This window comes from Aphis gossypii, chromosome 3, assembly GCF_020184175.1.
Source record: "Aphis gossypii isolate Hap1 chromosome 3, ASM2018417v2, whole genome shotgun sequence".
NCBI classification, from domain to species: Eukaryota; Metazoa; Arthropoda; class Insecta; order Hemiptera; family Aphididae; genus Aphis; species Aphis gossypii.
Genome location: NC_065532.1, coordinates 43,206,863 through 43,233,483, shown reverse-complemented (window position 1 = coordinate 43,233,483; position 26,621 = coordinate 43,206,863). Strand labels below are relative to the sequence as shown.

At 35.6% G+C, this 26,621-nt stretch overlaps 1 protein-coding gene across 1 annotated transcript; it reads left to right on the top strand.

The window, feature by feature from the left end:
- Positions 1 to 345: 345 nt before the first annotated feature.
- Positions 346 to 19,396, top strand: LOC114128848 (uncharacterized). Its single transcript, XM_050202687.1, has 3 exons — positions 346 to 1,272; positions 4,966 to 6,073; positions 18,246 to 19,396. Exons 2-3 carry the CDS (start codon positions 4,988 to 4,990, stop codon positions 18,765 to 18,767), a joined length of 1,608 nt encoding a protein of 535 aa, XP_050058644.1. The 5' UTR covers positions 346 to 1,272; positions 4,966 to 4,987; the 3' UTR covers positions 18,768 to 19,396.
- Positions 19,397 to 26,621: the final 7,225 nt, after the last annotated feature.

Below are 26,621 nucleotides of genomic sequence, written 5' to 3'. Positions count from 1 at the left end.
GCGGCAGCGTGCAATAGTGAAAAATCGGGTGCGCCCGCGCTCCGCCGCCGTCGGGAAAATCGTCCGCGGCGCCCACCCCGCTCGCCGGCCCGAAACAAACAACCCGCACGCCGACACGTCGTCGACGGTGGGCGGGCGGGCTGGTGGAACTTCTCTCCGGAGTGTGAATGGACCGCGCCGACCAGAGCGCGGAGGGGGCAGGGGCGGCGCGCACACACACGGTATTTCGGTCACGGCGTATGGATCCACCTGCTGTACGGCCGAACCGTCGTGCCGGTTCGTAGTACACGGGTGTCGTCGTCGTCGTCGTCGTCGTCGCAGTCGGTCGGGGTCGGGGCCGGAGCACGACCAGGGCCGGGCGGGGCGCGCGGGTTACGACGATAGTGGAATGCCGTCGTAGTCGTCATACGCCACCGCCACCCCCCCGTCGAGGCTAGCGTGCGCGCGCACGCACGCACACGTAGTCGCGGTCCATTGTGCGTGTGCGCTTGTGTGTGTGCGTGTGCGTTTGTGTGAGCGCGCGCGCACGGTATATTCTCCGGCGGCGGCGTCCCATAGAAAAACATCGCCGCCGGCCGTCCTACCCGCCGACGCCTGATAAACGCGTGTGTATACACACCACCGTTCCCCGTGTGGTACGCTCGCCCCGTCCGCCGTCGTCGTCGTTATTTCGCATGCCTCGTCGTCACTGCGTCCCGGTGTATACACGGTGTCGGCGCGCGCCGCGCCCGCGCGTGTGTGCATGCGTGCGCGCGCGTATAATAATACACTTTGTTCAATCCGGGAGCGCGCGCCGCGTGTAAAGCGAGTGGTGTGCTCCGCGCCGTAGTGTGTAACGTAGTGCGTATATATAGTATATTATATCGTTGTAGTAGTGTAGTAGTAGTAGTAGTAGTATTGGTAGTATTAGTAGTAGTAGTAGTATTGGTAGTAGTAGTAGTAGTAGTAATAGTAGTAGTAGTAGTAATAATAGTAGTAGTGGTGGTGGTGGTAGTCGTCGCCGTCCACAACACATGGGAGCGCGCGTGTGTGTGTGTGTCTGCCGCGCGTCTTTCTCGCTCGCTCCTCGACGCGCGCGACCTTCTCTCCTCTCCCGGCGGCGCGAATATACCACACGTAAAACGTACTAACGTAACTCCGTAACCGCCGTCGCGCGAGTTAGTCGTTGACCGGCGTCGTAATTGTCGTGACGCGTGTGTGTTAGACGGAAAATGCTGATCGGCACCAGTGGCTGCACGACTATTATTATTATCATCGATAACGACTTGTCCGGTAAGTAGTATAGTGACGTTACGAACGGATATACAACGTTATTTATTATATATAATATTATTATATTTATTTATTTTATTTTTTTTTAAATTTTGTTTTTTACATAAAAAAATAATTTAGAATTTTTTTACCGTTGCGTATAAATTAAATTTTATCTCCGTTTTTTTGTTAAATAAAATAATTAAAAAGAACGAACATATTCCTCTCGGAACACCGGTTTACCGTGCGTCGACGAATCTTTCGATCCGTCCCGCACTTGTTGAACGCCGCGATCTCGTGCGCCTAAATCAGGTGTTACGGTTAAAAATAGCGCACAGGTGCGAAACGCGTCTCGCGGCTTTAGCCTTGGGACGTTCGGGGACTGGTTTCCGGCCACCACTCGAATTTCGTGGGCTCGTTACGGTGGTTTTTTTTTTAGGCGTTTAACGTCTTCTCGTGTTCTGCAAACCGCCGCCGTTCGAAAAACCAATGGAAATTCGCGAGTCTTGCGGCGTACTTTTGTGTGGTGTGTGTGGTGTGTCTGTCGTGCGTACGCGTGAGTTTCGCCCGTAGAAGAAACGAGCTCTCTAATCGTCGGCTTCATTGACACTTAACAACATTTCGCCGATGAGGTGTTGCGCGCTCGAGTTTTCGGCGGTTGGCTTTCGTTCCACCTCAAGGTCGTCACCGGTAGACGTGTGTGATGGTGCTGCCCCGTTTTGCTTGCCGATCGCGTATCGTTTACGGCGTCGTTCGTGTGAGTTTTCCGTTTTGCCCATAGCCCCGAAAATCGAAACCAAACGGCTCTAGATCGATCGCACTGCTCGCGAGCTGTGTATACGACGTACCTACCTCGGCTACCTCCTTTTAGTATCTGTATGTATATTAAAAAAAAATATTTGTTGTACGGCAGTGTAATATCTGTATCACAACATATTTTGTTATGCTGCTCTTTCCGGTGACGCAAACGACGGTTCTACTTGTTATTATTATAATAATTGTTTATTGGTACTAACACTCGAATTGCCGCGATGATGCAAAAACATAAAAAAAAAAATATACAAACGACCGCTCGAGTCGAATCTAATAATATGTACGATGTGCTTTTTTCGTTGATCGTCGTCCGTCCAATAAAATACGATTACATTTTATAAAACCAATGCGACGACAGAGGAGTGGAGCAGGCCTTTAGGCTTTAGTAAACGTAATACTATAATATAGAATCCGACACGTGGATTATGCCGTTTCCAAATACAGCACACACACACACACACCGTGTATTCTGTTTTTTAATTTATGATAACAATATTAATAATATATTATGATAATATCTTTGACGGGCGTTTGTCGTTTATTTATTTAGTATTCGCCAATAGTGTGCAATAAACAAATCGGGTGTAAAATAATTATATAATACACGGTTACAACGTGCCGGTGGTCGTATCGGCGCCGATGTGCGGCATATAATATAATATTACAATATATATTTTACTAAAACCATTAACCTTGCAACCGACAGTCCAGTGCATCTTTCATTAGTCATAATGTTAGAAGTCACATCGTACGTGCCTAGTGTCGGGTACGTTATCGTCAACGCGCGTTTATTATCTGCGCAACAGATTAGGTACAACTGTGTACGAGAGAAAAAACGCGTACGTACAATGTCGTTTATTGTAAATTACGCTCGCGGCTATCCGATTTCGCCCGCCGGAACTCGTCCCGAAGGAACGTACAGGAAGTCGGTCAGTATATATATACATAATACATATATATAGTGGGTGAGTGGCCGAGTACTTTTCGGGACGTTTGCGAGATTACCGGGTTTCTTCCGATAATATGCTCTTTTCGCGTTTCTCGATAAGTCGTCGTTATTATTATGGCATCGACGATAACAACGTGTAACACGTTAATAATAATCATCGAAATTATTTAATGAGTAAATGAGTGGTGTTGTTGACAGAGACCGCCGCGTCCCGGCATCGCCCATAAACGGAGGAATAAGCGCGCGCGGGTGTATACGCACGTCGTTTGCGTGCGTACAAAGGGCAATTATCTATCGGCGTCCTTATCGTAGATAAATTGGCCCGATTAATAATAATATAATCGTTTGAGTACGAATATTTTAAGTGCATGATGCATTTATTGTGGTATTTGCAAAATAATCTACTCGTTTCCGAGAACACAATTTTGCAGATAAGGCTCTTCGCTTTTATTGTATATTTTTTTTCTCCACGCCGCGCCGGGTATACAACATTTATAATATTAATATTATGTTCTCAACCCGCTGAACAAGCCTGTTTCGAACCTATTGTATGCGATGTTTTGTTGTGTACGGTTTTTTTTTTTCTATTAATTTTTTGCCGTTTATTTAAGATTTGTTTGAAACGAGATAAGCACGCCACACTGTTACTGTTGGCGTATTGTTCGAGAAACTGTGTGTACAAAAATTATCAGCACGCACGTGTCGAGTACGACTCTTTTTGTCTGTCCTTTTATTGTTGTGGTGTTTTACACTGCAGCGTGTCTCCGGTGTATACACATGATATTTATAAATATATACACATATATATATATACATGCATACGTTTAATAATGGAATATATTAAAATAATAATAATATAGTATAATGTTATGCCGAACTCGTTGAATGAAATTGTATTTTATCAGTAGGTACATGTTTGCGTGTGTGTCGAGACTCGAGAGGACAACAATCTCGTAACAATCGTGTATTGCTTTCTTTGTCTTCTTTTATGCGCGCGTGTAACAGAAAATTTACCGACTGCATATAATCAATATTATAATTTTATTATATATTTTTATTATTATTATTATTATATTGTTGATTTCTGAACGTTAGTTTTATAAATGTAATTTAATCATTCATTATATTTTTTTTAAAATTCTGTAGTGCTCGTGACGTAAATAAAAAAAATAAGAGCACCTATCACATATTATCTTCCAAAAAATCTACATTTATCTATATTTGTTTAAATTTAGCCCGTGCGGTTGCTGCAGGTTTTTAATTTTTTAAATATAATTTTAGCCGTTCTCGTTCTGATATTGTGAGCAAACTCATTTCACAATGATTTTGTAACACCTTACAATAATTGCATGTGTACTTCCCGGTTGGCAGAACCATGGCTTTTTTTTCAATTTCTATACGCGGCGACTACCGACGTTTGTCAAAAAATAAGTGAAAATAACAGAAACCACTTGTACGCACAACTCGGACCTCGAGTAATTGCCTACGGTTTTCATTGGCTTCTTTCGCAATTTATTATTATTGATATTTTATGGTTTGTCGCCTTCAGAGATACGCCCACGCCGTCAACATTCGCTTGCACACGTACACACAATGCATGTCCCGGGACAATAATTCCATTTTTGATATCGCTCGCAAGAGTTTCCGTTATGCAGCGGTCTTATCAATAAATATTTTAGTAAATAACACAGCGACGGCGTATAGGCTATAAAAAGTTGCGATTTCCTGACCGAAATTAAGTGTCAAGTCATAAACATGTATTCAAATTAGGTCAGAAATCGGGAATTTACTACAACGACGACGGTCGACAGTATTATCCTAATATCGTCATCGCATTAGTAGTTTTTCACAATTTTATTATCATAATAGTATATTAATATTTTTCCTATATTTGTTGTTTTTATTACTTATTAGATTATATAATTTCTAACTCGTGTGATTGGATTGTTTAGGTATTTCTCAACGATACGTGCAATGATCACCAGCGGTCTCGTGGTGGACGGCGTTAGCCACGGGCTCCAGGCTCATTTGCCGTACAACCACCAGGCTGTCCATAACCACCACCGTATGTCGTATGTGGAACCGTCGGCGTACATGAAGTCGGTGGGTCCGCCGCCGCCTTCGCCACAGCAACAACAACAGCAACAGCAACAGTCTTCCGAGCTGCCATCCACGCCAGAGTTCCTGCGGCCGTTGCCGAAACCGGCGCCCGTGAACCCTCTCAAGGCGCCCCGGGCGTCGTCAAAGTATTCGGTGGATTGCCGTCCGGTCAACCTGACGGCCCCGAAAGAACCGTTGCCGCCACCGTCGGTGGACCACCACATCAGATTGGACGACCGGCACCATCCGTACCCGGTGTACGGACACCCTCGGCTGTACGTTAGCGCGACGCCGTACCATCCGTACCATCCGATGCACCAGCCTGCACCGGCGCCGTACGGCGTGTACACTAGCCCGTACGCGCCCGTCATCCCGCGGGATACCAGGCACCATCTGATGCAGCCTCCGCAGGAACGGAGGTATCCGAGTCCGCCGAACAAGAGCAACGGCGTTAGCGTCGGCAATCGGACCAGTCCGTCGTCGTCGCCTCCCGAACAGTTCAAAGTTCCCAACGGTCGGGACAATAAACCACCCCTACAGCTGCAGCAGCAGCAAAGGATACTACCGCCTCCTCCTCCTCCTCAACCGGCCACTTCGGTAGCTACTGCCCCTGTCGCGGTCAACCACAATAACAACAACATCAACAACAACAATAACAACAACAACCACATAGGCGCCGCGGCGGAACCTTCGCCGAAGAAACTGCGACGCAACACGCCGGAACCGCTATCGCCGCCGGCGGCCAAGACGTCCAACTTCACCAAAGGTTCACTGATACGGTTGGCCAACGGCAATATAAAAAAAGTCGAAGACATGAGGACCGAAGACTTTTTGAACTCCGTGGAGAACAGCGACCTGCACAGGATCGATCCCAGCACGGTGGTGAGAATCGAACCGGATTCGGCGGTCAAAGGCAACATAAGGATCACGCTCAGCTACGGCGACCAAAGAAATCATCAGGTAAGCGGTATTTCGTTTATTATTATTATTATATGTTTTTTTATCGATAAGGAAGTCGTCGTAGTAGTTTTCGTAGTAATAGTCATAATAATAGTAATAACAGTAGTAGTATTATAGTAGTAGTATTAGTAGTATTTTCCACCGGCCGTACCTCTTCTTCTCTCCGTCGCTCCCACCACCACCACCACATTCGTCGTACACGCAAGACCGAAGCGGAATCTTACGTCGGTCGTACATTAAACGTTTACGTATAGTAAAATATATTATGGTCTCTTCTCGGGATCGGGTTTGGTGAAAGACCGGCCGCGGAGTAGGAGGTGACGACGACGACGACGAAGACTAAATACGAACATAGTAGGTGGACGAGACGCGGCCGCGGAGTAGGAGAACCATTAGCGCGGCGGTTTTAAAAACGAACCACTCGTCGCCGCCGCCGCCGCGGTGAATTCTGTTTGTAATAATAACTTCTGGAATGCAACCAAGACAATACGGGTTTTATTATTATTACTTTTTTTTATCACGACGACGGTGCGCTCGCGCAGTGGGTGTCGCGAGGCGGTCGGGTGGTGCGATGGGCATGTAATCTCGCTACGACCTTGGAAGTCCACGCGAGAGGAACGCGGCGGCGGCGGCGGCGGACCCCGTTCGACGTGGATAGTTGTAGTTGTTGTAGTGAGTAGTGACATTGTTCCGGACTGGTTCTAGTTCAAGAGGTGTGGAAAAACCCGGAGCTTGTGGAGGCGGCCATGTTGCGTGGCACGAGTTGGTCTTGGCGCGCGCGCGCCCGCGCGTGTGTGTGTGTGTACGTACGTACGTTTTAGTCGGTAGTGTTATTGTGTGCGAGCGTATAATAATATTATACTACGCGCGCGTCGGAATTCCTCGTCCTGGCCGACGACGACAAAAACGACGGTCGTTTTTGACTCGGTTTTAACCCCCCTTTTTGACGAGATTCGAGAGTAATACGATTATTACTATTAGGTAATTTAAACTTGTATCGCATGACGTGTCCGGTCGATGACGTACGATTTTCGAATTTAGTTTAAGGCCACAGATTTTTCCGACGCGTCCGACCGGTCGGTTTTGCCCATAGTTTATTGTTCTTGGTCCACGTGTACGTAGTATTCTCGTACGCAGGCTACCCACACACCACCGGACCACATCGTCGACCGTTGATTAACCGTTATCGCGTTTTTTTTTTTTATAAGTTTTCTCGTGAAAATCGAACACGACTATTGTGTGTCCCTTGTCGTTCGGCCGACGATGTCTGCTTGTGCGCGATTTGGAAATCGCTCACGTTTGATGTCACGTGTTCGGGGAGTTTATAGTACAATCATTGTGTAAGCACGATTCCCTGATACTTGAATGTCGAATCGTTGCCGGTTTTTATCCTCCACTGCGGCGGTGTTAATAATAATAATTGTCGTCATAATGAAACATAGTACTTTATACTCCTACTGCAGCTACAAAATATTATTTAATTAATAATTGTATATTGTTTTCGATTAATAACAATATTACTGTAGATCTAAATTATATGTACATAGTTTTGTTTAATTCTTAAAACTGTTGTATAATTAATAATTAAACATTATCGTGTCCTGAATAATTATGATGTCGTTAACACAGTCGTGTGGAAATTTACACTTCTATTATTGTACATAACTATGTCGATGCTCATTTTTTTTATATTTTATCAGTAACAGTGTAAAATACTCTAATTTTACTCCGCTCGCAACACAATTATTTCGAATACTTAAAACAATTGTAATAAAAATGATAGTTTGTAATTGTAAATATTAAGTAACAAATGGCAATATTGTTGTACGACTCTGTTCAATAAACACAAATGATTTATACTAAATTATTAATACCGGAATATCGTAAATGCATAAAGTGAAATATTGTACAAAACGATTTCTGCATGTGTGCAAACAAAACCATTCTATTTTTTATTTTATTATTTTTAAGTTTTGAAATATTATCGTTGTTATATTATTTGTAGTATCGTGACTCGCGCTGGTTACAAATTACTTCACTCGAATTTCAAATTAATACTGTCGCGTAGAATTGCATGCAAATTCATTTCAATTAATAATTTAATTTCTGTAGATCCGAGAACTCGGACGCTTTCGGAGAATAATCTAATGATATAGTATTTATGTTGTAATTGCATTGGTAAATATACCTACTAATATGATATTTATCTACGAATTGTCGAGTTTGTTGTATGTTTAAACCCATTCAAATGACATTATTAACTGCGCAACGGTCTTTGTTAAGACAAGTAACGTTGTTCGATTTAAATCGTGTTCATTGTCCAAAACAAGTTATAATACACAGTACACACGCTGCAGTATTATAAAAGTTTATCGATAACACGGTATTATTATAAAACCGAACGTTCGATTTCAAAATAATATAATATTTAATTAGTTCGGTCGTAGTATTATTATATTTTATTATTAGTGTCGTCGGAAACATTGTAATATTATTCGTAATGTCTTCTCGAAAAGTCTTTACTTGACATAATAACGGTTACCGACATTTTTTTTTTTTTACGTTTATTATCAACACGATAAAATCCAAATATATATATACAATATACATATAATGTACTTTCTCGTTTCGCGGAATTCTCTGTGCCGAGAATTAATAATAATGTGTATTTTTATACATCGGAATATCATATTGCATGTAATTTTTTTTTTTTTATCTAATGCGTAGTGCCCGTTTTCGCTGAGAATTCCTATTAAGCAATCAGGATCGTTTCCACTAACTCGTTCGAACCACACGACCGAGCGTTAAACCAAAGAAAATGTATTATTATTATTATTCATCATCATCGTGTAATGGATGTGTCTTTTTAACGGATAATTATCGCGTTAAAAAAATCCTTCTCCGCATATTTTGTTTTTGCGTTCCATTGTGTTTTTTCGATCTCGGGAGAAAAAAAATCGGTGTGCGCCGTTTTCAACGCAACACGTATACAATGTTATACGGATGTTTATCTCTGTGCATGCAGGCATATTGGCATGTGCAGTTTGCACCGTGGTTAGTAATGACTAATGAATAAAACGAATAATAATAATAATATGTGTCGACCGGGTTTGCCGCGGCGCGGCGGCGCGAGTGCTGCGAGCGTATACGCACGTAAAACGACTGGCACTGCGCGTACGGCTGAATCGTTGCCGCCGATGGGCGATAAATATAAAATTCATTCCTCGGCGAGCGTTTTATTATTATGAGAGAAAAAAAAATACACATTATCCAGTTCAAAGAGCAAAAAATTGATATCGTACGTTTTATTTTTTTCCACTCTTTTATTTTCGACGACGATGGCCGTGTGGCGCCGGTCGCGTTTCGCGTTACGTAACGCGTAATTTTTCGTGCTACGGTCTGCGGCGCTGTGCGTGTGTCGAGCGCGGCGGCAGTCGTCTCGTTATCGAAAACGCATAGATTTCATTCAACAACAGTAATATTATTAGCCGATATTACGCACGGGCGCGTTTTCGCGAGATACGGTCGATTTTTACCGGGTCGGTGTGGGTGGCTGGCGTGCGGGTGCGATCCGCCGCATAGGTGGCGATCGCGCGCGTCATTCCGTCGTCGTCCGTTTCTCCGGACGCGAGTCGCGCGCGCGGTCAACCCTTTTCCGCAGCAGCGTGTTCGGTCGTCTGCGTATTATACGTATTATATATTATGCGTACGTCCTCACCTCGCCGACCCCTTTGTTTTACTCGTCACAGCGTGTACGCTTTTTTTTTTCTCGCAAACTAGTTTCGAAAATGAACAAAAAAAAGATGCCTGAGAAAGGAAAGAACGAGTACACACACACACACACACACATAACGACGGCGGTGCACGTACACGTGTATATAGTGTGCGTAGAGAAAGAGAAGATGGCGAAAAAAAAGCTGATATCAAACACAATGCCAAAACGAACGCGTCGCCCCCTCTATCTATATAACTCCGCTCGCCATAACCCGATTCAGCGCTACGGAGAGTATTGTTTGTCAGTGTGCGTGTGCGTGTGTGTGACCTTTTTTTGTCTGAAGGTCGGAATGCAGACATCGATTGGAGATGCTAATACGGCGCCCCTTCCCGGCTCATCCCGCCCGTTGAGCGCACTGTGCTCGAGTGCACCCGTCGCGCATGTGCACCGAATAACCATCCCTGCCGACGAGGCAGTAAGTAGAAGGTGACTACGTGTGACCCTTTTCGCTCTTCCTCCCACCCGCGTACAGTCTTCGGAAATAGTAGTGAAAAATTATTCATCTTTGTTTACTGAATGAACCGATTTTAGTATTCTTCCTAACCGCTGCTGTGACTTATATTATTATACGTACCTACAACCTACTATGTTTATTCTACATAGGTACTATAATACTCCTACATGTACTTATATATCTTTATGTGTGCATTTGGATTTTATCCGATACACAAGGTCACGACTTGAACGCGTGTTCTACGTACTCGTAGCCCTACTATTGCCAATCATGCGTGTAAATTAAAAAAAAAAAAAAAAAAATGCAAAAACCCAGGGTCATAAATTTCAATCGATAATCATGACGGACAAATAAACGTGCAGCCTAACGTTTGGACGAGATCAAACTGCTCGATAGTCACCGTTGTTGCAGACTGTATAGTTGGGATTTTGGATTATCTTTACGGCATGATGGGTCAGGGTTATTCATGTCGGGAGAATAAGGGTTACATTGTAGGACTTGTTAAGAGTTTTAGACTAAATAATAGTATATACCATTGATTATAGAATAGAATTCTATAATCAATGTTATATACGTTAGGCTATTCTTTCGTTATTATACATCGATATCGCGAGTACAACAATAAATTTAAGTATTTCGAATCATTAATGGCTTCTATTATTGTATCCTATAGGCTATAGCTCAAGTATACCTTCTAAATTCTAATATCTTATAATTTGTAATTTAACATTACGAGATGGTTCTTAATCAATATCTCATGTTTTGCAATTAGTTTATAATAACTAATAACAATTTATAAATATAATATGATATAGGGAGAGAGGTAACCGGTATAGGTAATAATATTACTGTAATATTGTGTACTTATACGTCTTACATACATGTAATATTTAATAAATTTAATAAAATACCTACCTAAATACCTAATACTTATATACATATATATGTTTTTTTTTATTTACTTTTGATAGGTAAACCAATATACCATCATTAAATGTCATCGGATTGTAGACGAATCATAACGATAATGTACGACAATTGATAATACTTGATATTTATGTGCTATTGAATAATCTAATCTAATATAACATAATATAATGTTATCGGTTAGGATAGATACTAATCCTTACTTCTAGGCTCTAATATGGTAGTTGTAATTATAATTTAGCCTTTAATAATATACATCCATATGACTATATATATATTACTACTATATATTATATCAAGTAGTGATAATCGGAAATATTATTTTAAGTCTTGGTCACAAGTCACACACGGGAAGCGCCCTCTATTTCTGCCCACACTAAATAAGTACAAAAGGCTGTTCTATTATCTACTGATTAATATAAATCATAAGGTCAATGAGCGTTGTACTAAATGGACATGAGCCAGTTAGGCCTTAAATTAAATTTGAATTTTAGCCTTTAGGATCGGTGTATACCAATTGTGCTTCTTATATTTTACACTTTTACAGTCAGTTAGACAGTAAACCAATTGCGTTTTCCTTTTATTTTAACTTTCGAGCATAAAAAATATGTTTTTTCATAAGCGTGTTAGAAGTTTAGATTTTGACAAAAATCGTTAAAAGCATAAAAAATTACAAATTTTGAAACTTATTGCGACCTAATATGTTCTATTGTTATTTACACAAATACGAAAAACATAACTACTTAACTATGGTTCGTTCACGTATTATCTATTATCTTTCATCCCGCAATGAAGATGTCATCTGTAATAATGTATGTGTTTTACGACAAAGCAGAGTTTTCCAAGTCTTAAAAAAAATGTTCTTTGTAAGGAACTGAGTGAACACCAATACTCTGCCATTAAATCCAATATTTCGGTGGTTCTATTGGAACCACGTGTTTTTATTTCATATTTTAGTAGTTTAACGACATTTCTCCGTGCAAATCATATTTACCATGAGTATTGGCTACTGTTTTTGGTTTAATGAAGTGTCTAGCTGGTAATTTACTGTTTCAGATAGATAGCTGTGTTTGTTTAGGTTATTGAGGGGTATTTGAGGGGGTTCTATTCGTCTGAGTGAATTATGAATCTTAATTATGTTTCACGGTTAATAATGTGAAATAACATAGTTTTATATTTCTATTTTTTACTGTAAAAAATAACACACACGTCATTGTCTCACACCGTCAACGTCAGTTTCCGTCTGACTCGCAGATATCACCCAAGACCTAGGCGAGACGTAGATAACATACTATTCGATTAACGTTCGTATAGATAACATATCTATGCATGTTCATTATTTAGTAGTTTAAATTTTTTAATTTTAATACTCAAAGATTGAAAATGAAATTTAAGATTCCTCATAGTTTAATAGTTAATTTAACTATTGTATAGAATTGTATATTATTCTAACGTTAAAAACCAAAATTTTTACTCTAACTTTTTCAATATGATTTTTATTTTTTTCTTACTGCTGGTCCCAAACATGGAAACATGCCTTTCCGTTGTATGCGGAATAATCCTTATACACCACACACGTGATAATAATATCGTAGTAACAATGTATAACCGCATGGTGTACGGTCGCCGGCCGGCCTGTATACAATAATATGGAGCAATGTCAGTGTTTTGGTTGTAGGGGTGCGTGAGAGATGTGTTCTCACGTGACACATGGTTTTGACACAAACATCGCATGTGTTGATCGTAAAAACGAAAAGAAAAACACGGCGTTAGGGACACGATCGCGCTGCAGGGTTTTACTTTGCATTATATATGAACCTACTTATATATGTATTTAAAAACAATGACATGCTAGTTGTACATAATAGCAGTCATCACTTATATTGACGTTCGCGACGACTAGGCAATCATATGGTTTCACATGGTGGCTTATAAATAGTTATAATAAGTAATAATAACGGTTCGCGCGTAAACAAATACCTAAATCTACTATATATATATATATGGTTTTAGCTCATTATACACTATACAGAAACGTGTTTATCAATTCTAGTCTGTTTATGGTATTTTTGTTAAGGAAAAACATGTCAGCAAAATAGCTCTAGTCGTCAAAAATTCAAACAAATTTCGAAAATTTTAGCTCCCTCCGAAGACTGCGTGGCGCTCCGTGGGTTGACGGTGGTTGCGAAAGTTTCGTATGGCTTATGCGGCTATCCTTTGTTGTTCACTCTGCGATCCCGTCCGATCCCTGGCATTGCGCGCGCACGCACTTTGTTCCACGGAGCTTATGAATTGTGCAGGGGAATTCATTCATGTAACCCACCACCCGCGTGATTTTCGCGACGCCGCTGTCGGTGCCGGGTAGTCGTGACTCAATGGCGGCCGGGTGGCCGGCTACCGCGCTTGCGTCATTTTTATTATTGTGCCCGCCGTGGGTGCTTTTTCTAATAAAATATAAAGTGTAACGTTTTCCACTTTGCTTGGTTAACGTTTACTTTGATGTTTGAATATTTAAAACCATTATTTTTTTAAAAGAAAATTATAATAATATAATATGTAATAAATTTTATTTGAAGACACTGTTGACCTACGTCTAACGCTCACGCAACTCGATAAATATAATTTTCGTTAGTCGTTCATTATTGGCTATGGATCTAATCTATCATCAAATTTTCATTTACGAGTATTCACGCTGTCTGCACTGTTGCATTGTTGAACGGTGAACAATAAGTGTAAAGCAGTTTTTCTACATTTTTATCTTACGAGTTACGACCATGTTAATGAATAATGAAATATATTGTTAAATAATCAAAACATATTTTTTAAAATAAATTAAACTAAAAACCATAACAATACGAATGTAGTTTGATCAATTTTTAAACTAAGAATTCGAATTAAAGAGATAATGAATTAATCAACGTATTAATATTGACCTATAATGGCTATTATGGCTAAACGTAGTATTTTAAATTTTTCTACGAAACACCTTAAATAATATTCAATAATTCACATCATATACTGCAATATCTGTGTTCACATTTATATGAATTTCTGGTGTTTCAATACTTTTAATTGATTCTTCGAATTCAATGATCAAAAGGACAAAATACTAAATAGTAACAACAATCATAATAAACAATATTAGAGATAATACACCACTTGAAACGATCGACAACAATCTGATTAGTATATTATTACCGATTTTGTATTATTTCTATTTCAATATATTTTGTTTGTAGTTTCTCTTTAGTTCAGCATAGTAAAATTATTTACTATGTCGCAATCTAGAACAGTTAACAAATCCATATACCTAATTATATAATAATATAAATATTATAATATGTAATTGTAATAGGTACACAAACTCTATTTGGACGTCAGAAGTTATAAACGTGCACTATACATGTATAGTTTTGGTAAATATGATAATGATAAACGGGACTCATCAAAACTATGATTTAACTAAAGTGTAAACGATTGTATAAATGTTAGACAGAAAAAATGCTTAGATAAAACCGTGTCAGATATCAGATTAACAATAAACAATAAAAAACAAATAATGACCCGATGGAAAATTGAAACATCATAAACTGCGGTATGAACAACCAGTGAGGAGTCGTGCGTCGCGCCGCCGCTTCTCACCACATTGACCTCGGCATTGACGTTTTCTGCATAATCGGTCATTTACTGTCACACGTCATTCATAAAAAAAAAAAAACTATATATTATGCTCCTAAAACATTGTGTACAAATTCTACAACACACATATTATTATTATATTATAAGTACATTTTTCTGGTTATCAGCAGCACCCACTCGCGCGTGTGCTTGTTGTATAGTTCTTCTTTCTTTTTTCTCTTCGATACTGCAATGTTCAATATTTCGAGTAATTTTAAATTCGAGTTTTCAATTATCGAAATCTGATAATGTGGGTTTGCCAACAATTACTTAATAATTTGTTTTATTATTATTTCTTTCATAACGTGCTTAGATTACTTATTAATTATCTTCATATCAAATTCGTTTTTATCTGTGAAATGAACTCCATGAGTGCATACATTTATTAGCTATAGCCTATAACTTATAACTTATTACCTACTTACTATATACAATATACTATAATGTTTACCACTATAAAGTCAGTTTACAGATAATATTGATGTATTCCGTACATATAATATGCATAATATACATAATATATTTGGTAAACTATTTTATCAGACCTAACACTTGCGGAAGTCGTTTTCTTGGTGTTATATACCTAAATATTTTTGTTTTTGTCGTATAAAGAAAACCGGATTATTAATTATATTAAGTGTATACTAAACACATATTTTCAAGTCACATTTAGAATTTTTTTTTATTTATTAAGCGCATTGTTGAAGTCAAGCCAATTGGATATTACGTTAATTATTGATTATAATTTATAAATATCAAAAATATTAAATATAATATTAATAATCTATGGTTAAATGCAAATAATGCAATTTTTCTTTGTACTATATTACAACAACAATTTACCATTAGCGCGTAGGTCAGCTGTCTTTAAATTATTTTTTAAACAAACTGAGTATGCTTAAAACAACTATCTGCTATTCTGCTTGAATATACAATGAATCTGATTTGTAAGCATTCTAATGACAAGCTGTAGTGTGTGCATTATAAACTATAATAAATGAATTATTAAACATGAAAAGTATAATAACGATTTTATTTCGTATGTTCCATTAAAAACTATAGACGTGTCATGTATTCATGTGTATGTGTATAACGACTAATGACAATCGTAACAATAATAATTATTACTTATTAGTACGTCATAGTATACGTATGAATGAATTTGCGTTTTAAACACTATAATACCGAATAATATTTATTATCCTAAAATATAATAATAACGTCATAATTTGTTCCGTTTTCTAATTCGAGTATTGATTTCGTAACTGTGGAATTAAAATGTGTCATTTTTCTTTGTGTACAATTTCAAAATTTAAGTTTTACCATTTTTTTTTTTTTTATTATTATTTAGATATCATACACAATATAATATCATGTCTGCGTTTAGAAGTGTACGACTTGAAAAATATTTTATTGTCGTCAGGGTCGTATAGTCGTGAGTCGCGAGCGATGTCTGGACGTTAACGTTATTTGGACACGCTGTTATCGTAAGAATAAAAAAAAAAAAAAAAAACAAAAAAAATATACGATAATATAATAATATCAAATAAATGTTGTCGGTGAACACGATAATGTATTTATTATTTATTACTATATTATTGCAACGAGTGGCGGTATTATAGTGTGCAATGTGACAGCAGCGGGCGTCGGCATATATTATTATAATTATTATTACCATCCTGGCGAGGCCGCGTGTCCGAAATCGTAACGCCGTCGCACGCGTCGTCGTCGGCGTTCCCCGGTGCAACGTGGGCACGGTGCTGTATGCACATTTTCAAAAGCGTACTCTAAATATCTGCAGGGTTCAGGGAGCGTGCGCGAGTACATTATTTTAATTTGTTTTTTTTTTTAAATTCGCGTTTGTAACTCGACGCATATAGACATATATATAGTATAATAGGTATTCATAGTGCACGTCATCACTAGAGCGCGAGCAAACATCGTCGACCGGTGATGACGCGCGGCGGTGGGGGAATTTCGTCCTTGAGGCAAGGCAGGGTCATTACTATGTAGGCTAACGTAGTCGTTGTAGTAGGCTTAAAACATTATTATTATTATTATTATTATTACTATTATGTATCGGTCTCCCGTCCCCTCTCACCTGACCGTCCGTTCCCTCGCCGCCGCCACCGCCGACCGATTGATCACCTCTCCACCGCGCTCGCAGGTAACTCATCCATTCCCCTGGCCTTTTCCGAAGTCTACGCGTATAGTCGGACACACGCACGTCACGTATATATTAATAATAATAATGATAATACGATAGAATAATATGCTATTTTCCGTCGCCGTCGACCATCTCTCCGCGCGGCTACATCTCGCTCGCGCGTCGAGTTTGTTGACCTGTTGCACTCCCGACCACTGACCGACGTGCGATCGGGACGCCGGCCGAACGCATATTATTATTACACATGCGCGCCCATGGTTATTGCCAAAAAAAAAAAAAAGTAAAAAATAAAAAAATATAATAATAATAAATAAATAAAAGAAGTACAAATCCTGTTCGAAGAGTTGGCCTTGTTCGAGGACGAAGAAACGCGCGCGTACACACGTCACACATACATAATTCATACTCGCCGCACGCTCACCGATCCGCCGCGTTCGCGTTTCTTTCCACAACATTTACATAATCGGTTTTTGTTGTTATTATTTTTTCCATCCGTCTGGGCCCGCCGTCTGTATATAATAAATTGGTAGGCACCATTAGAGCAGCCACTCGACGACTGCGATGATGATAGTTTGTCTAAGTTTCGTCAAGGGCGTCCCCGAGTAGTCATATCGTAATGTTCGCGATATGCGCCGGATAACCGAAACGACGACGGAACGCGTTAGGGAGGCGTACGTTCATTATTCTGATGACATCCGTCATTCCTCTGTAGTGGTGGTGGTGGTGGTGCCCCGCATCGCATGTTACAAATTACAATTATAAACATCCGTGGGAGTGGTTGATGTCATTGTTCCCCATCACCCCTCATTCCACTCGCGCATACACTGCATCGTCACATGTTTATAATAATATAATGTCGTCGATACATATATTATAATGTAAATGCTAATGTGCGCGCGCATATATACGAGTACAATAGTCAATACTCGTAGGTGCGGATTTGAATATTATTGGCGTCCAAAAATATTTTACATTTAGGAAAACAAATCGTTAGGTTAGATCGTATTCTCAGATCGTAGGAGCTGCGTATAAGTATATAGTACACGCCTCAACATCTACTTATAATATTATAGTACCATATAACGATAATATAATAATATGTAAATTATCGTCACGATAGATTTATACAATTATATACGTATAACTAATCAACGTTTTCGCGTTTATATAGATCGGCAATGACAACAAAAAGGCGAATTCAGCGGCGGCCGTTGCGGCTGTGACGTCCAAGTCGCAACAGGTGGAAATGGAGAGCGGCGCCGAACACCCGTACTTCGTGTTTGGCCGTGGCTGGGCGTCGTGGAGTCCGGCTAAGACGCTGGCCAAGTACGGGTTGACGTGTCAGAGGTTGCAGGTGGGCGATGTGTGCGTGTCGCTGACAAAACGAGCTACGGCAGTAACCTCCGACTCGACGACAACGACAACGGCCACGACCACTACAACGCCACTGCACGGAAAACGACGGCAGCAGCAGCAGCACAACGTCTCTGCTACCGTACAACAGCAGCAACAGCAACAGCAACAGCACCACAATCATCAGCAACAACACCTCCACCATCTCCATCAACATCATTCGCCGGCCGTTCAAAAGGCTCAGCTGCAGCTGCAGCAGCAACAGTCTGCGATGGACGACGACAAGAACAGCAGGAACAAGAGACGGTGGTCGGCCCCTGATCCGGATCCCGCTACTTAAGAACACGATTTAAAAAGAAGACGACGACAAATCTCTGTGCCTAAATGTTTTTTTTTACCGCTTCTCGGTCTTTCTCAAATTTTATGAACGCGTAAACGACGACTATAATATATACGTTTACGCTATCGTGCTAACGTTATAGTCGTTCGTTTATTGTATATTTATCAATATATAAGATGATATTGGTACGCGTGAAATTTTTACGGGACAAAAACCACGTCAAAATAATCTTCTAGTCCCCTACCCCATCCTCCACATGTTTCCTTTCATCAATGACGTGATGATGTTTCGTTTGGTTTTTGTACATTTTTATATTTTTTGCCATGCCCGCCCGAATCGAATTGATCCCAGGTAGTCTCGTGGTGGTGTTTAGTTTGACATTTTTTAGGCCACCGTATGTGTGTTGGTACATGATGATTCTCGACTTCGCAGTTACTACTTTTACTTCAATAAAATGTGTAATCGTACAAAGACTGAAAATTCTTGGAAGGTTTTGAGAGATTGTATTTTGTATTTCGAATACTCGAGGTACAAAAGTATATCATATATCAATTATTATAACTATGCGATATATTTGACCAGCGAGGATTTGGGGAGGAAAATACTAAAAAAAAAAAAAAAAAACAAAACGTAATGATAAACTAAATAAGGATTCACTCGTTTTTTTTCTCAATATTATGAAATATATTAAAATATAATTTGTTATATGTAAAAATGAGTAATACCTATTTTTATCGTCGTTATTTTGTTAAAAACTCAAACAAAAATTTAGATTCATGTTATACATTCACTATTAAAAGTCTATAAAATGTATATTTTTTTCGGAAAAAACAATGTAAAAACACTTACCTATATTTCGTGTTTAATTATCTATAATAATATGTAAACCACCTTTTAATATTAATACGCTTAAAACTTAAATGCCATACATTATGTGTTATTATTATGTATAAGTTTGCAGTATTTCAAAAGCTCTAAATTTATTTCTGGATAGAATGATCTCATCGCGCGTAAATGAACAAATTTTTTTCAAAAAAATTTTAATTTCTCCTGTCTTTCAAAATTAAAATTTTTACGCATGTGATATTTTAAAAATGAGGTGGAAATGACCTTTTGATTTTATATTAAAATAATTATATAATAATATATATATAATATATTATAAAATAACTTAAAATAATATTACTATATACGAACATTTGACTCTCAAGACTATAGTTAAAAAATAATATATTTTTACTATGATTATTTTCTTTTAATTATTAATTATATACTTATAACTATTTTTGTTAAAAATCTGATAAGTTGAAGAGACTGACAAGTACATGATAATCGCGGTTGAGTTAAACCACTTCATTATTATATTTTTTCTATCAGGTCTTAAGACTGTAGATGTGAAATTCTTTTTACCTCTCAACGATATAATATTTATTTATTTATTTTTAGCCCATGCTTTTTCATGCACATATCCTCATATTGCTTAATGTATAAATTATAATATTTAAACGTATTGATGTATGATTGAAAATAAAAATTGCCAATTTGTATTTATTTTAATGTGTAAAGTGATACGAAAGTGGCAACAATACTTTGTGTTTACCAGAATGTTATTTTTATTTTTTTTTTTTTATTACATTATATATATATTATGTATGTATATTGTATACATGTTCATATTTTTTATGTTTTTGACTATATTTGATATTTTACATGTATCGGATAATAGTTACAAATTTACAATGTTTATTACCTTATAAAACGTGAAATTTGATTGTATTGTGTTAAAAAAATAATAATATTTTGTTGAGTCTATATTATGTACAAATCATACATATTGTTTTTCTTTTTTACACTCGTTTAGACCTGCATATATATATTTATTTATATTGTGTATAATTTAATTTATAAAGGTATTCTAATAATATATGCCATAGTTGTCTTACGGATGATTACATTATAATTTTAAAATTCATAACCATATGCGTTTGTTGTAAAACGTTTCGTAACATGGTTGAAATTTAAAACACGAATTTGCCCATTATTTGTCTTCTCTCTTTGACCCAAGTGCAACATATTATTTGCGTACAGCAGAACCAAATTCATTTGGTTACCTACCATTAATAATACAGTGAATTAACTTATTACACTTGAATATAGGATAATTGTCTGTGTTTTTACGTGGATTTCTTAGGAAATTGTTATACAAGTTATGAGTATGTAAAGTATTACGATTTAAAAATTTAAAAGTTGTAAATAGCCAGTGTATAAATACTTAATTGTAACTTTGAAATAATTTTGAATAAAGTTCAAAAAAAATAAATAAATTACTTAAATTACTTTAATATTATAACTAACAGTTAACGACAAAAATGGTTCTGCGAACGCAAATTTAACATTGCGTATGGATTAGAGACAGAAAATAAATAGTTTTGTTACATCGTCGTAAAGACGATGTTTTCTACCAATATTTTCAATTTACAGACCTGAGAGTTCTAATCGTTAAGTACATTCCTATTTTAACTATTGAAAATTTTTTCTTGCGTATACTTTGAAACTCTGATCTGTATAGAACTAATAGTTATGGAGCCTTTGCATGTATCTCAAATAAAATATTCAACCGTAAGACTTATTAATTTATAAGTTTAGTAAATACCTGCTCTTCAATTTTCAAATTATATAAAATTTTAAATGTTAAATTAGATAAAAGAGAAACTATATTTCATCCAAAGAAAATTGTTATTTTTAATGTCTTACTAAAAATTTAACTTCTCAAAAATACAATGATTAACTTATGCCTATTCGGTTTTAATTGTGTTTATTTAATAATTTATGGATATAATATTTGTCAAAATTAATAATTCAAAGAAGTATGTATTTGTAATATGTATATGAATGCTATTATAATTTATTATAATATATGTTTGTTATGTTATGTGACTTATAATTCACTTATTAGAGATTAAGTTTAATTGATAATAGACACTTATTATTATATTGCATACAAATTGATTATTATATTATTATAGTTTGCTAAATGAAAAAATGTTGTTTTCCAAATACAATATAAATGATTTTTAATAAATTGTTCGATGCATTATTTAAATTTTAGTCTTGTTAAATAATTGTATTTAATGACTTATTTTTATAATCGTTAAGGGGTTCCTATTAAATAGTTAAAATGTGTCATAACATATTTTATTTTTGGTTGTATACAAATCACAATTTTAAATTATTTGGTGTTCAACATAAATTATAGGAATATGAATAATATGAAGTATTGAGACCTAATTCATAGATAATTAGTAATAATACTTTTTAATTTTTATAAAACATTAATTATTAATTATCATTGATCTTATTGACCTTACTGGCTTACTGTGATAATAAAATTAAGTAAATATTTGGTAAATTGGTTGCCGATTGGGTATATACAAAAGTTGGTATCAACTTATACCAAGTGGAATTACTATATCCTAAGAATCATCGTACTTTTGTGGTAATAAGGTAAACACAATAATTTGAGGATACGTTTTAAATTATAATTTATCTAATTAAATTTGATTTTTCTAACAGTTTTGTAAATATTTATAATTTTAAATTATTTTTATTGTAGGTATATCAGTGGTAATTTCCGATTCGGGGCATAAACAGGTCAAATAGAAAAAAAGTGGGAAAAAACTTTGATCATCTGTCATATTATATTAAGTCAAAATAAAATTAACTTCATTGAAATCAGAATGATTCAAAACATATTAATATATAAAAATTATTTTTCTTTAGTGTAAATGGGTAATAGAATATAAAACACCTCCTTAGTAGCATTTGCTATAAAATCGAAGTTCTACTTATAAAAAACCGTATGTATTAAATATTCTACAAACCTAATGACATTTTTTTATGAATAAATAAAATTCTAAAAAAAAAAAAAAAAAAAAAAAATGAAATTACGAATGTCTCTAAGTAGTTTAACTAAATTTATAAATTTTTGAAAATTATATCATGTATAGTATAAATTGCTAAACATAAAAATTTAGTAAAAATGTCTAGTAGGTTTTTTCCTTATGAATTTCCGTTTTTCCTAAATTTTTTATTTCTGTTTCCAGGCATTTGTGAAAAATACTAAAAAATTTTAACTTTGACCACTTAAAAGTACAAAATAGATTAAATTTTTTATAAGAAAATACACTCAATGTTGAAAATCAAAAACATTTTTCTACTATTAATCGTATGTATTGCAAGTTATGTAAAAAATACATAATATATTTATTTTATTATTATTATTTTAATTAATATATACACAATCTGTACTATTTATCACAATCTCTAATCAGAGTATAAGATTACAGAACCAAAAAGTATTGAATATTTCGAATAAGAAGCAACCCATTACTCATTAGTGACACTTGAGTTGTTTGATTATCTAACTAAATTCATAAATTATGTATAATATATATAATTTTTCCTTTTTATATTAATTAGTTCCCTTACAAGCCACGGTACTTTTTTAGGTGACGCCTGGAGCTAATAGGTAACTGGTAAGGTATAGCCGTATGAATTGGTGGACAAGTTTTTTATGAGTAGATTTTGATGTCTTTGGAGACGAGTATGAAAGCTTTTATAGAAGTAGCGTGTATCTTCTTCTGTCACAGTTTTCATTAAAAGGTCATTATTATTATATAGATTATAGAGTATAATTAGATACAGTATAGGGCATTCTTTATCTTCTTAAGGGAAATATTTTGGAATTATTAGATTTTTTGGTGTTCGACCTTTTTGTAATACCACATAATTGAAAATCATATGTCCTTAATAGTTTAAATAAATGTTCATACATAAGAACTTTTTATCTGGAGTGTTTATTGTTTGAAAGTAATGTTCGTAGTATACAAAGACGTGCGTCAAGGCAAGTTATTTCTTGATACGAATAGGCTATTTCAAGTGAGTGGCTTTATCCAAGTTAAGTCCAAGGTATCTAGCAGTGTCAGATGTGGGAATACATATGTTATGTAGGTAAAGATTAGGGCAAATGGAGTAGCATAAAATACATGTTGTATGTAAGTACAAATTTATTTGGATTAGGCTTAATACGCCATTTTGTGTACCATTCAAACATTAAGTTAAAATGAGTTTGGGGATTTTAAAAGGTAGTAAGAAGGTTAAGAAGGTATTGTCAATTGACATTATGATGGAATTGTCATCCATGTAATCGCCTACAACAGTATTTTGGCAGGTAAGCTGGTCTGAGGTATAGATATTAAAAATAAATGGGGAAAGGATTCCACCCTACAGCGAACATTTTCTCAATATTTGATACTGAAGATCCAATCTGGATTTGAAAATGACGATCTTTTAAATAATATTTGAGTAATAAACATAAATATTAGTACCTACAAACTACAATGTAAAACATTATAATTATTCAATAGTAATATAATATAGGTAAACATTGGCACATCAAGTTTTGCCATCATGTGATTTTTAAAAATTTGACATACCAATTATATTAAAGATATATAAAAAAATATTAAATATCGTTTGAGGATAAATCATTATATATCTATCGTTATTTAAAATTCATATACTCTAAATGAAGATTCGAGTTTTCTATCGCCGGTTGTCATTTGCGCATTGCTATTGTTAATTTTCACCTTTTTTGTTGGACAGTTTAGCATCGTTCGATTTTTGAGTTATACTTATATATTATTTATCAATAGGACTAAAAAAATGTGTATATCCAAAAGTACTATTTGTTTTCTATCTTTGATCTTCAAATTCACACAACAACTTTTTAAATATTGAATAGATATTTCTGTTTTAATATATATAATTTGATATATTATGATTTATAATATGATTTTAAAGATTATATTCAAGAAAATTATTTATTCCTACCAGAGATGTGGGTAGAAAATCTATCAGATTTACCCAAAACTACTAATGGACCTAAGGCATTTCATTCATATTATAATGTAAGTATACAATTTATTTTTATTATAAGTGTAGAATAGTACCTATATTAATTGTATTTTAATTATGACTGTAATGTGCCAAAAATATATATATTTAAACAATTATGACTACAATTCAATTTATTTTAATTATTTGGATTTATTTATTACATATGATTTATAAAAATCATTAAATCTTCAATCAAAAACTATTTTTTATACAATTCTATTGTTCAGCATATTGATGTATGTCGTATGATATTTTGGTGCAGCTAAAATGGGTAATGCGTAAACAATAATTAGCGCTGATGCGCAAATGATATATACGGCCACGGTCGTTGTTTACTATCCGCGACCACCACTTAGGGTCACAGTCACACAGAGTGACTCGTTTGACTCACCCACTTTACCCGTTTGTTGGTGATGTGGGGGAGGAGGTGACCGAGCCGGTTGTGAACCGGTGGCAAAGGCCACGACTAGCCTTGGTGACGTCCTACGACTAACCAGGTCCGCGAAAAAAACGACTAACTATAAAAACTAAAATTATGAGTGACAGTATAAAATTAGTAATTCGATCTAATAATATCAAATATTATATTTATTACACAACCAATTTTGCATTTGATGTCAGATGTCTGTATTTTATCCTCACTTCTCACACAACACCAATTTTGACAGACAATGACTGAAGACTGAAGTCATCGCAATTCGCGTCAACATGTATTATTAATTAAAAGATTGAAACATTCCTCTTTCGATCAGAATTTGAAATATACGTAGCATAATATAAATACGGCCGATTAGTAAATTTTAATGACCATTTACATGAATATAAATAACTAATACTTACCATTTATATTTAAAAAAAAACTTGTCATCCTTAATCGAATAAAACGGTTCATATCTTGCTTTAAAATTTAAGTATCGTATTATCGTAATAAGGTATAATGTGAAAACAGTCAATTAACTCCAACAAAACTAATAAGTATTATTTAATATATAGGTATGTTTATATTTATATTTACCTAATTTTATATTTATGTATAGGTACTTATGTTTATTGTACATTTTTGTTAAAAATAAAATAAAAAGGTTAAAATATAAACATTTTATTGTATTAAATAATAATAATTTAGAGAAGTTGCACTACCTCTCTGTTCCAGAAATCTTTTTTTTTTTTTTTTTTGGTAGTACCGTATTATACTAAAATGTCTTATAAATTAGCTATATTATTAATACACATTAATATACTGCAGTTGTAAATTTATAATAAATAATTTAGAATTTGTATTTGTAAAATTTTTTTTGATTCATTTTTTAGTCATTCGTAATACCACAAATCATAATCTATAAATGCAAAATATTGATGATAATATTTAATAAAGAATTGAATCTAATAAGATACGAACTATAAGCTCGATATTATAATACATGTACCTATATATTCATGTAGATATTATTCTAGTATTGAAAAAACTGTAGAAAAAAATAATGGCCCAAATAAAAATAAGTCTAGATATATACAGCACTAAAAAGGAGTGTTGAGATGAGTTCTCATAACAAATTTACTTAACGTAAATTTCTCAACCCCTATCTCTAAAAATTTTAAATTTTATCGTGCACGTGTATGCATAATAATAAAAAAACACTGGCAAATAAAAAATTGACCGTTCGTGATTAGTGATCATTACAGAATACAGATATGATTTGCAATGTATGATCAAAAATAATATAATGTTTCGTTCATGTATTAAATATATTCTTTAATTCGAAAAATCAAAACCAATGTCAAATCCAATGAATATTGAATGTGTTTTATTATATAATAAGTATACCTATAGTATTATTTTATATTTTATCATATACGTGTGTATATATATGTACACAATTTCAAGGTTAACATACA